This window comes from Electrophorus electricus, chromosome 9 (assembly GCF_041902795.1).
Source record: "Electrophorus electricus isolate QZ-2024a chromosome 9, ASM4190279v1, whole genome shotgun sequence".
NCBI classification, from domain to species: domain Eukaryota; kingdom Metazoa; phylum Chordata; class Actinopteri; order Gymnotiformes; family Gymnotidae; genus Electrophorus; species Electrophorus electricus.
Window position 1 is genome coordinate 21,396,585 of NC_137505.1, and position 16,564 is coordinate 21,413,148.

At 42.3% G+C, this 16,564-nt stretch overlaps 1 protein-coding gene across 3 annotated transcripts in view; it reads left to right on the forward strand.

The window, feature by feature from the left end:
- Positions 1–10,223, forward strand: part of anos1 (anosmin 1) — a 42,831-nt gene extending 32,608 nt beyond the window's left edge. For 2 of the 3 annotated variants that reach the window (XM_081720906.1, XM_027032830.3), the window contains 7 exons: positions 529–676; positions 1,227–1,370; positions 3,676–3,764; positions 5,696–5,867; positions 6,074–6,285; positions 7,979–8,120; positions 9,225–10,223. In XM_081720906.1, the coding sequence (XP_081577032.1) occupies positions 529–676; positions 1,227–1,370; positions 3,676–3,764; positions 5,696–5,867; positions 6,074–6,285; positions 7,979–8,120; positions 9,225–9,280 (963 nt within the window). In that variant the 3' untranslated portion in view covers positions 9,281–10,223. Of the gene's footprint in view, positions 1–528; positions 677–1,226; positions 1,371–3,675; positions 3,765–5,695; positions 5,868–6,073; positions 6,286–7,490; positions 8,121–9,224 lie in introns of those variants that run through there. The other variant, XM_081720907.1, reaches the window with a different exon arrangement.
- Positions 10,224–16,564: the final 6,341 nt, after the last annotated feature.

A 16,564-nucleotide genomic window follows, 5' to 3' on the forward strand; every position in this document is an offset into this window, starting at 1 on the left:
GTTGTTGCACGCAGTACACATGTGCTTTCAATAACTGAGTCTGAAAAGACTTTCAGAATCAAGTCCACCATAATACCATCAGCGGGTGATGTATGGGGGGGGGACCATTTCTTTCAATATTTTCAATTTGGTTTCTACTTTTATTAATTAATTAATTAATTTATTTATTTTAATTTTGATTTATTTTTTTTTCTCCTAAGAGGAATGTTTTGTTTACACTTGTGTTTTTTGATCTGTTTATTCATTTGGCTAGATTTTTCAAAGTTAAAGTTAGTTAGTTTAAAATTAACTTAAATAGTTAGTTTAAATAGACAAATACAGTATAAGCTCTGCTTTGAGAGTTACCTTACTGTATCTTATTTTTCCCTTGTCCTTGTGAACATTTGCTAGTACTTGCTTTCAGATCATATCGTGGTTCACAGTAGAGCTATACAGAGATAGACGAAGACAGAGAAGAGAGCAGTAGACAGAGAGTCGGAGGTAGAAACAGGGCAATTCCTGACCCCACACTGTGTGTCCCAATCATAGGCCAAGAGCTCGGTGGATCTGGAGGGCCTTGTGGCTAACAGCACATACACCGTGGAGCTGCAGGCAGTGACCTACTGGGGCCAGGTGCGTTTGAAGAGCCCCAGAGCCTCCCTGCAGTTCAGCACCGCCCAGGACAACAGCCGCTCAAGTACGACACACACCTCCTCTTGCTGTATCACGTAGCTTTTTTGTTCTCAGGTAAACGTAAATTCAGATCATCAGGCAATCCACCGCAAGTAGTAGGCAAACCACCATTTCCGAGATGCTCGCACCTCTCAGATGTTTCCTCTCAAAGCAGAACAAGAGCTTCCGTTTCTCTTGAAGGCAGGTTTCACGTGCAAGGCTGTAGTTTCCTTCTAGATCAGCCGATGTCACTCATGCCACGATTCTTGGCATCCCTTCTTAGAACATTTGCAGCAGAACAGCCGTCGAGAGACTACAGACATAACGATACTCACTGTACCACGTAATGGTGATTCGCTATGAAGACTTTGGGAAACAAACCCAGCCCCGAGGCACAGCGTCCTGTGCCGTAGCAAAATCATACTGGATCCATACGTGCTTCCTGTGCACAACACCCCTGGATCCATAACTAACAAACTATGGACCGAACTGAAGTGATGACTTCATTTCTTAAAGCTAACATTGTTTGGCAGCCACATTCACAAATGAAATGTTCGTGCTTTCCACCCGATCAGAGCTGGCGAGGAAGCTGAAGAAAGAGGAGTTTCCTGTGTTCAGCCCGGCATCTGCAAAAAGACCCGTGAGCTCTGTGGAGGTGGGGACCCCATTCTACCAGGATAGCCAGCTCCAGGTCCGTGTTTACTGGAAGAAAAGAGGAGGTACTTCAACCATTACACATGCCCAGTATAAACAGCTCATTACATAATCGTTTTTTTGGGGGAGGGATGGGCAGCACCACAATGCAGAATGTGTGTGTGCGGCCTTGTTTTCTATGAAGCATGTACATGGCTGCTTGGTGTAATATAATGATACTGGAGTGCCTTCTGTGCCACAAAAGGGTTATGAAAGGCTTCAGTGGGCCTAGGTAATCGTCAGTGTAATCTTTTAAAATATTTTCAGCTAAATAAGCAAGCCAAAAAACACAGTTTGTTGTAGTGAATACAATATATGCAGGCATTACATAGAACAGAAATTCTGAAGACTTCTAGAGTTCTGGAACTGCTGAAGAACTATTAACACAGAAAAGGCCAATTTTGACCGAGATTATCAATACTTTTAAAAGCTCCTCCTCTATGAACTGATCCTCCATCACTGTATCAGAACAGTTTTCTGATCGCCACAGATAAAAGCCCAAAAAGACTCAAAGTGTAGATTTCTCCCACTGAGCAGATGCATAGCGCCAAGGTCATTCCGTTACTTCCTCTGCGCCTCTGCGTAGGCTAGGCTGCCCCACAAGTGCCCGAGTGGAAATGCCGAAGGCTTGACAAACATGCTCTGGGTTTGAGCTGTCAGCTCTTATTCAGGCATCTCTGCTAGTATGCAAATAAATGTCGTCACCTCAGCCAAGTTCTCATAGCAAAAGCTGGATAGTGCTCGGGGCAGAGGGAAGCCTGCTGCTCCTGGTGGTGGCCTTCTGCTCAATGCTAATGAGGGAAATTCCTTCTCGTCTGGAACCGTTGGCACCGCCTCACCGAGCTTCTCGTGCTGGAGTGACGGTGATTTGGCCAGGCACCTTTTGAAGACTCAGTCTCAGTGCTTTATGAGTCTAGCCTGCTTGCTGGAGGACGACGAGGCAGTGAGCCAAAGAGGCAGTGGGCTTGGACCAACTTTCTAGAAAGGTGATTGGACGAGATGGAATCTTTTGCCAAACGTGCGACGACTCCGGCAGACCGCTGGTGGTCTTCTCACCATCAGCTTCTCCTGCTGCGGATTAGAGCAGCAGATTCGTTGCTGCACTCGATCAGCGTGCAGCACAGCGGGGTCTCCTCACCATTTCAACATTACCGGTCTTAACCCCACCCACCCCACCCCACCCCACCCCACCTCTGCCCAAGTGCTGAAACTACCCACCGCTGAGAGAGCGAGTGCTCACCACGCCTTTACTGCCCTCTCAGTCCAGTGTTCTTCCCCGAGTTTTACATGCTGCTTCCTTTCTCTGTCAAATCAGCTTTACATATCATGTTTATGTTTCCATCCTCCCTCAGCTGCTATCCCTCTTTTCTGCTTCCAAAAGCGCCGCGAGCCCCGCGAGCTTCACATTCATGTCTCGGGCTTCAAAGAGCTCCTTTCATCTCCACGACCGCAGAGCAGGGCCCCCGTCAAGGGGGCTGCAGCAGCGTAACTCAATTATTAATTTGAGGAGTATCATTTCCCATCCAAACTGCACGCCTGGATGAATAATAAACTCCAATAACACGGGGCGCTGCAAGCGTAAACAGGGCTGATTAGGGCTCCAAAACTGCTGCGCTAGTCATAGGCAGTACAGGAGGCAGCACAGAGTTGGTTCACTGACAAAGCTAATGGCATATTTTGGGAATCGTATGCAGGTAGTCTTGTTTTACCTGAACGGTGTCTCAGACGTAGGTTTTGGCCTCATATAATTATTACATGCGTCTCAAAGGGTCAGGGGAGTTCATTCACCACCTCATTCATTTTAGATTCGGTAAGAGTTTGAACTTCATCATGTGCAAATTGAGAAGACGATACAGTTGGATGTGTTAGAGATTTGTGATTAAAGGAGCAAATATAGCAAAGCTGTGAAAGCTTCAAGCTCGAGTAACCAATTGTGCATACTATAATGCCTATACTATAGAATTCAAGCACCCAATAGCTTGTTAGGAAACTAGTTTTCTCACAGAAATAGCTTCTCCTTCAGAATGATTCAAAATTGATTCTAAAGTTTGAGTAGTTTTGTTGCTTTAGGGATGCATTGATTTTTGTATTTAGTTGCTTTTTAAAATCTCCCAGAGATTTCAGATCATCGTTAGGGTGTCAGAATATTCGGGTAACATTTTTTGCAGTGTCTCACATTGATTGGTGTTTTGTGTTGTGTGTAATGCTCCTGGTTGTTCTTTCTGGTTTCTGGTTTGGATGTAAAAAATGAAGCAGGTCTTGTGCGCTCCTGAATGAATCCACTAAGTGGTTTGAGCACGCGTCTCTCTCATGCGTGTGCCGTGTTCCCAGACCCTGCAGAGAGCCGCTACCATGTCCAGTGGACGCCTGACAACTGCAGCCACAATGGAACAAAGCTGCCAGAGAAATCTGTCACCCAGGTTGGTCCAGAAGCTTTTCATTTCCAAAGCACCAAAGCTACTATGATTGCAGCTAATAGCTGTAGCTCATGCCACCAAGACTGTGAGTTGCTCTAGTGAACTTTTTGGCCCCTAATGAAAGCTGCCACATGCTCACAGTCTTTATTATTACAAACCAGGGAATACTGTTTCTTCAGTAACTCAGCTGGTGCAGTCGAACAAGCAATGTGTAGGATGTAAAGCACGTGTGTTACACTATATGAGTATCTCCTGCAGAATCTGATAAATTCTTAACTCTGCCCCTACTGAAATTAGCCTCTAGGTCAGAACTTTGGGATGTCTGTGTATTTTTGTGTGTGTGTGTGTGTGTGTGTGTGTGTGTGTGTCTGTGTGTGGAGGGAGAGGGAGCATTAGCTGTCCTTGGTCTGAGCATGACGGCGGATGGCAGTGGTCCTAAAGATCAACGCATTCTTCAGGGTGTGCAACTCTGGTTGCTAGGGAATACGCATCCATTTTCTACCATTTTCAATAGAGGGCCGGGAAGAGGGAGGCATGTGTGTATTGCATGAATGCCAGTGTCTCTGTGCCTTCAGACAGCCAGCTCTCTAGCAGAGAACTATAGGTGCCCTCCACTCCCACAGGGGCCAGCGAGGGCAGGCTTAGCACCACAGCAAGTCTAGAGTTCGAAAGAGAAACCTGCTGTGATCCACCAGAGCCTGAAAGTCAAAGTCAACATTACATACACTGTTTATTGTCTCATAATAATTACAATAACAGCGAATTATAATCCCTCCAAGCAAAGGCTTTACCAAATACAGAGGTTTGATGTGAGGTGTGGTCTGACTTCAAATACATTTTTGTATAATATGCATATTTTTAGTCAAAGAAGTGAAATAAGCAAAAAATAATCTTGCATGTAACAGAACATTACAAGATATTTGTAATTATGTATCACCCACGGTACATACAGCTTCCTGTAATTCAGTGGTAGTTCATCCAGAAATTGTGTTTGATAAACAGCTGTGTGCATGTGTATGTATGATAAACAGCTGTATGCATGTGTATGTGTGATAAACAGCTGTGTGCATGTGTATGTATAAACAGCTGTATGCATGTGTATGTGTGATAAACAGCCGTGTGCATGTGTATGAATGATAAACAGCTGTATGTATGTATGATAAACAGCTGTGTGCATGTTTATGTATGATAAACAGCTGTATGTATGTATGATAAACAGCTGTGTGCATGTGTATGTGATAAACAGCTGTATGCATGTGTATGTATGATAAACAGCTGTATGTATATATGATAAACAGCTGTGTGCATGTGTATGTATGATAAACAGCTGTATGCATGTATGATAAACAGCTGTGTGCATGTATGATAAACACCTGTATGCATGTGTATGTGTAATAAACAGCTGTGTGCATGTGTATGTATGATAAACAGCTGTATGCATGTGTATGTGTAATAAACAGCTGTGTGCATGTGTATGTATAAACAGCTGTATGCATGTGTATGTGTGATACACAGCTGTGTGCATGTGTATGTATGATAAACAGCTGTATGTATGTATGATAAACAGCTGTGTGCATGTTTATGTATGATAAACAGTTGTATGTATGTATGATAAACAGCTGTGTGCATGTGTATGTGTGATAAACAGCTGTATGCATGTATGATAAACAGCTGTGTGCATGTATGATAAACACCTGTATGCATGTATGATAAACAGCTGTGTGCATGAACTTCATGTACTTAGTTAACAGGTTGCTGCTCGTACAGGTTGTCTCGATTATGATTGATTTTTATTGATAAAAAATAATGAAGAGAGACTTGGGCACCTCATCCAGGAAACACTAGTGCTTTGCTGATGTGGCAGTGTGGCGTCTGGCCCATTGGTGTTACTCCTTTGATCCATCGTGTTTAATAAGCACACGTCCTTTCCTCAGGAGAATTTTATCAACCTGCCAGGCTTGCTCTTCTCCTGCAAGTACAGAGTGAGTGTGTACACCCTGAAGGCCAAGAGACGCACCGAAGAGGAGAGTGCCACCTTCATCACGCCATCCTGTGCTATGCTGCAGAGCAAGAGCCGCAAGCCCATCACATGTGCCGGGGAGGGCGGTGAGCGATCAGTCAAACTAACTGTGCTGTGATTCAAATAAAGGAAATGAATGTGTTCTCTATCAGATCTTTCCTCTTGTAGCTATTTTCTGTGCTTTTCTTTTTCACAGTGGTGTCAAAATACGCATTGCTTATTTTGTTTCTGAGAGCTTTTGTCTCTATGTGATGGGTTAAATATGCTTCTGTTTTGTTGATTAATTCTGTAGCCTCAAAGGTTTTGGACAAGCCTGAGAATCTGACAGCGTCCTTCATAACTCATGATGGTAACGTCACTGGAAACTTCAACTGGAGAGTGTCCCGCCCTCAGCCACAGCAACCAATCACAGGTTTCCAAGTCACGTGGGCAGAGGTGTCCATGGCCAGCCGACAGAACAGCCTTCCAAACAGCATCATCTCCCAGTCCCAGATCCTGCCTCCAGTAAGTTGGTGGGGAAAAATGGCTCTATTGTAGGGACTTCATCACAGTGTCCCAACAGGCAGTGGTGCACTAATCAAGATCATATTGTTGCAATCCATAGACCTTAGGACACAACAAACCTGGTGAAATAACCAATTGTACTCTCTACAAACAATTCAAATAGTAACTTTTACCAAATTTCTTGTATTTCCAATGTTCTTTAATTTGCTCTTTAACAAAAGTGGTCCAGACCTGTTTTATGACTAAGGTAAAACTGCTCCCAAAAGAAAAACTAATGCACACTATCTGTGTTGTTAGTTTGTAGGCATTTTAGGTTTGAATACATAAAGCTGACATATAATTGTGTTGAATGTTTCCTTTTAACTTCCATTTCACTCTATAACCATAACCATCCGTATGATCTAGGATGGCACCATTACAACTGTACTATTGAAATTACAGTATAACAAATTGCAGATTTCCAGGACCACAGCATGGCAATACAAATTACGACAACAGACATTCATCTGTGTCTGGTGTATTCCAACGAGCCTTCTAGTGAAGGTGCATGGCTACCCTGCTGGTTTGGTAGATTCAGTGACAGTTTAACCTTCACTCGGGGTGCCATTTGTGAAGCTGATATTGATACTGCACATCCTTCTTTGCAACACCTGGCAGTGCAGTATCTCTTATAACATCTCTTATGGTATAATCTCCTTTAAATATGACACAAATGGGAAACAATTAGAAATGATAACAAACAGTTGAATAATTATGTAAACTTACTGCTGTTGCTTTCTGTAACCACACAACGGACTGTTTTTCAAATTATTACTGAACACAGAATTATAACAGGAGTTCTTTGTTATTGTTGCTAGGATGGCTGTATGGAGAGGTCTAGTCTATATACACAATACATAATGATATTTTGTTTGCTCAAATTGATATTTCCATGCTCAATTTTTTACATCCCTTTATACACAAGCAATGCAAAATACCATAATACCTAAATTAAATGATTACAGCCAAACTACTTTCTACCCATGCAGAGGAGGCCTACTTTAGACATATCTGTCTATGTTCTACTTGTGCAGAGATGTTCCAAGTAGTAACAAAGTCTTTCTGGAAAAAATCAGAAAAGTGGCTGTGTGTGCTTTGATTTCAAATTGCTCCTCCCATGACTTCATACTTTCTCTTTTATCCTTTGCTCCTGCACTGGCTGGCAGCCATTCCTTCCCTGAGAACGTTAGTCTGAGACTAAACCGATTGCCTTCTCTTCAGCCAGCAAGAGCCCAGTGCAGATAAGAATCTGATTATGCCTTATTTACTGCTGTTTTAAAGTTATTTAATTTGAAACTTATTTATTTCTTCACTCAAGAAGCACCAGATTGAAGCATAAAGCATCAGATTGGATAAAGCAAACCAAAACGTTTCCAGACTCCTTAGTCTTAAAAATTAATCGTAATATGGCTTTACAAGAGTTATTGGATATCTTTGACATAACTCATTAGTTGCTCAAGTAAAGAATTGGGCAAAAATGTTCCCCTGGCTCCTGGGCTATAATAGGCAGTGCATCTGGTTTGTCAAACTTTGGATTTAAAGATCATATGAGTTGTGAAATATTGACTGTGTCTCTGTTGTATTTGGCGTTGCTTGGGGGCCTCTTAAGAACTGTTTTTTTCAGGACCAAACTGCCTGATCCTATCTTTTTCAGGCTCATAACTTCCTGGTGGTGTCCAATCTCAGACCGGCGGCGTCCTATCGGCTGGAGGTGCAAGTCCTCACCACAGTGGGGGAGGGACCTTCTACCATGAAGACCTTCCACACACCTGCCATGTCCCAATCCCTGCAGCACAGTAAGTTCTCATACACATTAACCTGTACAGCAGCACTAGCTAGCTCTCTCTCTCTCTCTCTCTCTCTCTCTCTCTCTCTCTCACACACACACACACACACACACACACACACACACACACACACACACACACACACATACGTGCCTATAGTTAGCTCTCTTATACACATTATTCTTTACAGTAACTCAGTTAGTTAAAACTAACCTATATGCATTAGCCTTTACATGAGTACAGAAATCTCTGATACCCACATTAGCCTATACCTTGGAGAAAATGTCTCTCTATATCAAAATTACAGACAGAAATCAGAAAATATATTTCCACTTGTCACGATCAGTCCCTCCCAGCTTCCCCGCTCCATGTTTTCCCTGTCTGGTGTATTTGAGTTCCATGCCGTAGTTTAGTTTTCTCCGCCCCTCGTTTGATTGCTCACACCTGTCGCTCGTTTCTACCTTGTTAAGTTCATGTATTTAAACCCTGTCTGAAGCCCTGTGTTTTTGCTTTTGATTGTGTTTGGTGGATGTATGAAAGCCTGTGTGTGTTTCAAAGCCTTCGTTTCCGTTAGCCTAGCCTATATTATAGCCCTGTTTGCCTTCGTGTCTGTTTGTAATGTTTCCCCGTAATCTCCGTATTGGCTCTGTGACCCTGGACTACTCCAACGACTATGACTCTGAATTTGCCCCTAATAAATCTCGCTCTTCTCCGCACATGCGTCCATCTCCTCACCGCTCACCATTACACCACTTTTGGAAATTAGAAGTTTTAATCCATATTTGAAGGTTCTCAAAAATGCAGCAACAACAAAAAAGTTTTTTTTAACGCAAAAAAACCAACAACAAGTAAACAAAAAATACCTCATACGATCTAACACTGTGTCAGTGACCTAGTCTTCATGGATCAGCCGCAATGAATCTGTCTTGTCTTTTCCAGAAAGTATTGCTTGGTAAATTGATCACTCTTTGTGAATGTTGTCATAATTTTAGAATTCCCATAATTTTGTCATATTTTTAAATCAGAAAATTGATGTGATCCGTTGCACATTCGAGTAGAATGTAGGGAAATCGGATACTGTAATTGCCTTTCATAGTTTCATTCTTTTTCCAGGACCCAAACTTCGTCATCACCCACAGCACCAAAAACCCTTCCCAGAAAAACATTAGGAGACCAGCCCAACTTAACCCACCCTACAGTCTTCATCTCTTAAAGACCGGTCCTCTTCAGCCTGAGCTGAGGCCAGCTCCATCATCACACTGACAGCCCTCTGAAAGCTTGCTCTAGCGGAGCTGGTTGTACATGTTTGAACATACTTACTGTGGACTATTCATACAAAATCACTCTCTTTGAAAAGATTACTTCACTCTTGAGCCACTTTGAGGATAAGGTTACGGGCCCATGTTCATGTTCACTTTGAGCAGATGAATGTACCTTCAGAGCTGGGGATTCTAGTAGCTTTCTGAAAAGCATATTTAGGATTCAGCTTTGTATTTTTCTCATCCCAGAATGAATTGTTGCTCAGGCAGACAGTACTAAGCCCCAAGGAAAATAACATCTTAGCTTCAAGGAGAATATGAAATGGAGGACAACGTGTAGGAAAAGACTGCATTTGCATTTAAACTGTAAATGAGTTAAACTAGCATTAAATTGCATGTCAAAATTTTATTGTTCAGTAGGCATGAAATAATCTGTGTTACCTCTTTGTGAATACATTAGCAATATTCCAATAACAGATTAACAGAGACCTATATGAGGAGTAATATTACATATTGTTTATTAATGACCCTATAGCTTTTTGTGTGAACCTTTTGGATGAACTGATGAAATTGTACATGTTCTTGGCTGTAGAGATATTTGTTATGAAACAGTCAGTGAATGCCAATATTTATTTATGTGTGTATTTCAGAATTTAATTTTTATGTGTATTTGAGTGTGTGCGTTTGGGTTTTTTGTGTGTATTGTAGCATAGCCATTTTTGAACTGACATCTACTTGTAAAGACGTTTTGTAAAAAGTCAAATTGTAAATATAGTCCTATGTTATGTTATTTTTCAATGGTTAGACCCTGTATATACTGTTCAGTAATAAAATAATCCCCCAAATCCTTCAACCTATTTCTGCACTTTCCTGTTTTGATCTGTACCGTGTGCCACCACAGGGTACGTCTTTATTTTGGCAGCACTAAACTGCAGCACAGCACATTTATTCATTTCCATCCATTTTATGAAGATTGAAATGTTCTCTCAAGCTATTTGGATAATAAGCTCATTTAGAGAGGAGGCAGTGCCCCCAGCACACATGCTAGGGAAATGCACAGGGCAGTACACCTGACAGTAAAACATACATGTTACTGCAGGCTAGGAGTAGGTTCACAATGTATTCAGACTACTTTACTTGTTGCACACTTTAATGAGTTGGGATTTGATTTTAAATGAATATAATTGCACATTTTACCCATCCAGCTACACCAATAATGATGTTGTAAAATGTTAAAAAAATTAATTAAAACCAATCAATCAAAAACTGAAATCTGTTATTAACAAAAGTATTCCAACTCTTTTATGTAGCACTCCAAATTGTGGTCAGGTACATCCTGTTTGGAGATGTTTTTGAAAGGCACACTGCATTGTCAGGACAAAATTCATGGCATGAAGTTCAAGTAACTGTCAGTTGATCTTTACAATCAAACTGCTGCAAGGCATAGACCAGGGAAGGATATAAAACTATCTAAGGCCTTGAGTGCTCCCAGGACTATAGTGGCCTCAATCATTTTGAAATGGCAAAAGCTCAAATAACCTTGAACCTTGCTAGAGTTGGCCATCCAGCCAAATTGAGCATTGAGGTAAAAAGGACCTTGGTCATGGAGGTAAAGAAGGAGCTCCAGAAGTCATGTGGAGAGAAGGCATAACCTATTGGACCCTTTCTAACCATCTCTGCAACATTCCGTAAATCATGTCTTTATGGTGGTGTGTCAAAATAGAAGCCACTGTAGACCAGAAGACATATGGCAGCCTGCTTGTAGTTTTATAAAAGGCATGTAAAGAACTCTGGAACCATGTTGGAAAAGATTCTCTGGTCCGACAAGATGAAAATGTAACTCTTTAGGCAGAACAGCTAGCACTATCTCTGGAGAAAAACAGGCAATCCTAACCTGGCAGGGTCACCATCCCCACGGTGAAACATGATGATGGCAGAATCATGAAATGGAGATGCCTCTTAGTGCCAGAGTGTCACAAATGGCCACCCTCCTGATGTCCATTTCCGTGTTTCCTTGTATGTTTTCCTTTGGTTCCTGGTTATTCTGTTCTTTGGTTTCATTTTCTTTGCCCCTCGTCTGTCCCTCAGTTCCAGTCCATGTTTTGGTTGTCTCTCTTAGGTTCACCTGCGTCTGATTAATCCTTGATTGTTCTGGTTATTTTAGCCCTGGATTTTGTCTTCCAGTTTGTTGGTTATTTTGGTAAGTCATGTTCCTTCAGTCATGTTTATATTATGCTCCTAGTACTGTCGTCGCCATTGCTTTTCCGTTTACTCCGGTCCTGTATTCTTTTACCCTCAGTTTTGCCCCTTTGCCTGTGTTTATTTTGCTCTTCATGTTTGTGTTTCCCTCGCTTAATAAACCGACTCCTGCATATGCATTCTGCCTCTTGCCTGTTCCTGTTAGAATGGTTACACAGAGGCCTGTATCAATTGATGGAAGCAGCCAAATAAAGGAGCATCCTCGAAGAAAACCTTATCCAGAGATCTGCATGCAAACTCAAACTGGGGCAAGAGGTCACCTTTCAAGATGAAAATGACTCGAAGCAGCCATAACAACACTGTAATTGCTTTGGAGTAAGTCTCTGAACGTCCTTGAGTAGCACATTCAAAACCCGGACTTAAACCTCATCGAACATCTGTGGAGAGACCTGAAGATGGTAGTTGAAGGTAGCAGACGTTTGGCACCCAATCTGACAGAGCATGAGCGAATCTGTCATGAAGAATGTGATGAACTGTTCAAATACAGTTGTGCAAAACTTGTACATACGCATCCATGAACACTTGGGACTTCTATTAAATAAAGGGTCTGAATACTTTTGTAAATAAGCCATTTCTCTCTTTTCATTTTGGCGGTATGAGTGAGAAAGTATGGATACAATTGGCAATAATGTCCATTGAAAATCAAATCCAAAACAAAGTGTGCAAGAAGTCTAAATACTTTTTTTTTTTTTTTTAATAGATCTTTACGTAATCCACTGAATTCTTATATATCAGTGCAACATTCACCATGCACTAACCGACATAAACCACCAATAGCCGTGGGATGCGTGTAGCTCAGTCCATGCATACAATGATAAAGTGGAAGGCTGATGTCATGTGACTTTTATTAATGCGTTCCAACTGTCTGAGAACTGTCTCAGTGAACATCTTCCCTGTTGAATAAAAACTGGTCAGCCTGTCTTTTTCTTCACTGCCTTCAAAATTGGATTTCATCAAGACATTTTAGACAGTTGATGGATTTTTCTGTTGCAATTCAACAACATGACTGACATTCATCCAAAATGCCACCTTGCAAGTATCTTGCAAGTATGCTTTCAGAACCCGTTACCTTGTGGTAACAGCTAACTAATATGAAAGACTTCCCGAGCAGTTATTTTTAAAGGAAAACTGTCTAGGTTTCCAGAATGTTTATCAGAGATCCCAAAATATTTCCCCAGTAGTTCCGACACACCCAGTGTATCTCCCCAGGTTATGAATCGTATGCCCACTGTTTTTATGTCCATCAACTGTGTCGTCCATCATGCAGTTTCTCCGACGTCTATGAGATTCCCGCATTTTCCAAGCAGCCTCAGTCCTCTCTTCCACAGGCGCTCTCCTGTCTCTGTCTCTAAGAACTTGTTTTCACACTTTTGCTGCTGCCGCCGCTGCCCTTGGGCTCTCTCTCTCTCTCTCTCTTTTCAGCGTGCGTATGTACAGTTCTATTATGTCACAATAGATTAGTTCCTGGCTGTCCTTGCACACTAATCCTCTCTTGTGCGCGGCGGCACCAGGGTCTGGCCTGATCTGCGGCAGTTCTCTCTCACCGCCAGAAGTGCTCCTCCCTTAAGCTGCCCCCCACCCCCACCCTCGCCACCATCCAAACACAAATAGCACGGTCCTCGTGTGGAAAGGCCTATGGACAAAAGCTTCAGACCTACTTAAAGCCACAATGGGCTCACGGTGAATCCTAATTTTAATCAGTGTAAAAGGAAAGAACGAAAGAGAAGGATTTCTCCAACAATGAGAGTCGGGCCGTGTTAGTTTTTGAGGAATTCGCGCCCAAGTATGCTTGAGTAAACACATAAGTAACTATTATTGTTGCACTCTTTGCTCTTTGTCTGGTCAGCATTTGTCTTTTTTGTCGTTAGTGTCAAGGACTGGAACACTAGTCCGTTTCATTAGCAGGCCTCACTGTCCCACAGGATTTATCTGACCTCAAAGTAAGCTCTTTAACACTTAGCCACCTTCCATCAATGTTCTCCTGCTACATTGGCAGCCATTGACAGGGAGCTAGCTATGTGCTAAAGATGTCATTTACTTTCAGGTGTGCGCCATCTACATGGTCCCAGCCTTCTGTTTTCCCTTTATGTGTAGTGAAATTTCTCTGAATTCCTTTCATCTTTACATCTTTCCAGATTTGAGAGTGTGGAGGGACATGGTGAGGACTCCCGGAATACCGCAGGCCTCTCCACGGACTAATTAGTTTAAGTTCAATGCTGCACTTGGTTGATTAATATGTTGTGCTTGGGTTAGTTTAGTCACGTCTCTTTTTAGTTTATTAGTGTTTTATGTGTCTACCAGGTATGTCCTTTACTTACTCTTCCCCCATTAGTTAGCTCCCCTTTCCGCTTATTCATAGTAAGCGTGTCTTTGTAAAGAATACACCATCGCAATAAAAACCGTTTTCCTCAATAAGAAATGTTATGTCTTGGTTCTTTCTGACATCGATGCTACAATATCTTATATCTTACAATATTTTCTTAGGCTGCTGTCAGTAAATTGATACATTTTTGAACATGGGCCTAAATGACAAGTATCAAACCTTACTCCATTTTTCCTCCACTATGGTGTCCCTACACAAGTTATTTTTTAACTATGCTTCAGGAAAAATAGGCACAATTTATTGCTTCAGCTACTGATGAAATCCAAGTCTCTTTCTTTCTCCCTGTGGTTGATTAGATGTGCAAGGGTGGGGGAAACCTGTGACCTTGCCCAGGGCCCCAGTGTGTTTCTGGTTAGGCTTTGGGGACTGGACAATACACACATGAAAGGCCGCTTCTGCTGGGCTGCTCTGTCTCCTTTTAATCAGGAACAGGATGAACCTGCATAACATAGCCAGAGAAACACTGGTCCACAGCTCCAGTTCTGTTCACGGTCGTATCTTCTACATCGTTGACCTCCATCCCAAAGAGTGCCTTGCTGTCTATTTATTAAGACGTGTAAATCACCGTTATCAGAATGATAAGAGCTCCAGCTGTTGAACTAAATCTATTCAAATTACAGTTTCATCCCAAATCCTGCCATTATTGATGAACTAGATTATGATCTTTAAATCTCCTTCGATGTCTGGCATAGATAGACAGATCTGTCCACAGTCTGATGAATGCCTAGCAACAAGTCTTTTTAAAGCAAGACAGCTTGTTTACTTGGCAGGAGAAGCAATGCACTCACTGAACACATTTGTCTCTGTCTTTGCTGTTTGAGGGAACGCATTTCCAGCAGAGACACATGAAATGTAGCCTGGATCCCTCTTAAACAGATGTTCCTAGGTCTTCACACGGCTAAGCATACAGGCTGTATTCTCCCAAGTGTAACTTGAGGGCTATGAATGCTATTTAAGCTCAACAAAGCATGCTGAGTCAATGCTGAAATATTCCTAATGTCTTTAACAGTGTCACTCATGCTGTCAGCAGGGTATTGATGCAGCTGAATGAAAAAAGAATTACATAGCAGTAAAAGAGTTTCTGTTTCTGCTGTTTTCAGTCATGCGAACTTAATAAGTAATAAAGTCGAAAGGAGTGTGCAGTAATTATTTCTTCAAAGAAAATGCCGACCTGGCCCATTTACACAGTGAACGAGGAGTTCAGACACCCAACTCAGCATGGTAGCCGCCGAGCTGCTGCCGGTTACAGCTAGCCGTGAAGATGTTTGCAAAACAAATAACACTCAGCGTTGTTGGGGGGGTTAGGAAGACGTCAGTGTGTGAAGGGATGTTTCCCCCATGAAACTGAACTGAAACGCTCCTCCCGGCCTGAAGCGGCGTGGATGGCAGATTCAGGCTTTTCCAGACGGCCCCATTCTTTTCCTCACCGTGTGGTCAGATGCCCTCTGTTTGAAGCTTTCTAGTGCTCCAGGGCCAGAGGTCAAAGGTAAATAAGGGCCCACCTGAAACCACATTTGGTAACCCGTGTTTGTGAAGTGTCTCAAGAGACAGAATTATCCAAATCTCTTTCACCAGGCAAAAACTTCCTCTTGTTTGGGGAAATACTAAAGAGTTTGCGTAGAACTGATTTAAACTCTTTACGCTAATTACTCTCCATTTCCCACATTATCTTGTTTTTTTCTTCTCTTGCAAACTTAGACTTTATTGCCAGAGTTGACCTCTTTCATTGGTAATTGAATCAGCAGGGCTCCACAGTGTCTGCTAAACTCTACCAACCTACTGCCCTCCTGTGACAGACTTCTTGGTCCAAGCAAAGTTACAGGCAATTATTAAATTAATGACATATGTCTTTAATTAAATCCTTCTTAACATGAGTTAATGACTCAAAAATCACATATAGGCACATTGATATAGTACCCAAATTCTCTTTCAAATAATGACTCATATGAGTTATGCAATATTGAACATTACAATTCATGAACTGTTGTCTTCTTCCTGGTGGTTCTTCCTACACACAGTCCTCTTTTACATCTCCAAGCAGCTACTCAGTATCTAGAGAAACATGCAGCCTTGCAGAAAGCCAGGAGAAAAAAAGAAGGTATTGAGTTGCTCTCGCTCTCTCTCTCTGAAGCCCCAGCGCTTGACGGTAGCATTGCCTGCAGGCACGTTAGAGGTCACAGTGTCTCAGCATCAAAGGTCAGACACCCCCTCGACCTCTGCTAAGGGACGCCGTCATGGGGATGAGATTGACACATGCACCTACATACGTTCACTGCAGCCATATTCACTAGCACACACACACACACACACACACGTTTTCCTTCTCGTAGGCACACAGACACAAACTCTCTCACTCATACCCACACACACCTCCCACACAAGCATAAGCAACACCCCCCCCAGTGGCCCTTTGCCAATATTTTCCTTAACAATGTCCGTAATTAAGAAGAAGACGCTTATTAAAAGACACTGGCCTGATTAACGGGCTTATCTGAGAATCACGCGACCCACGCTACGGGACATTGTACTCTCTTCTTTCAGGAGCTCTAGGT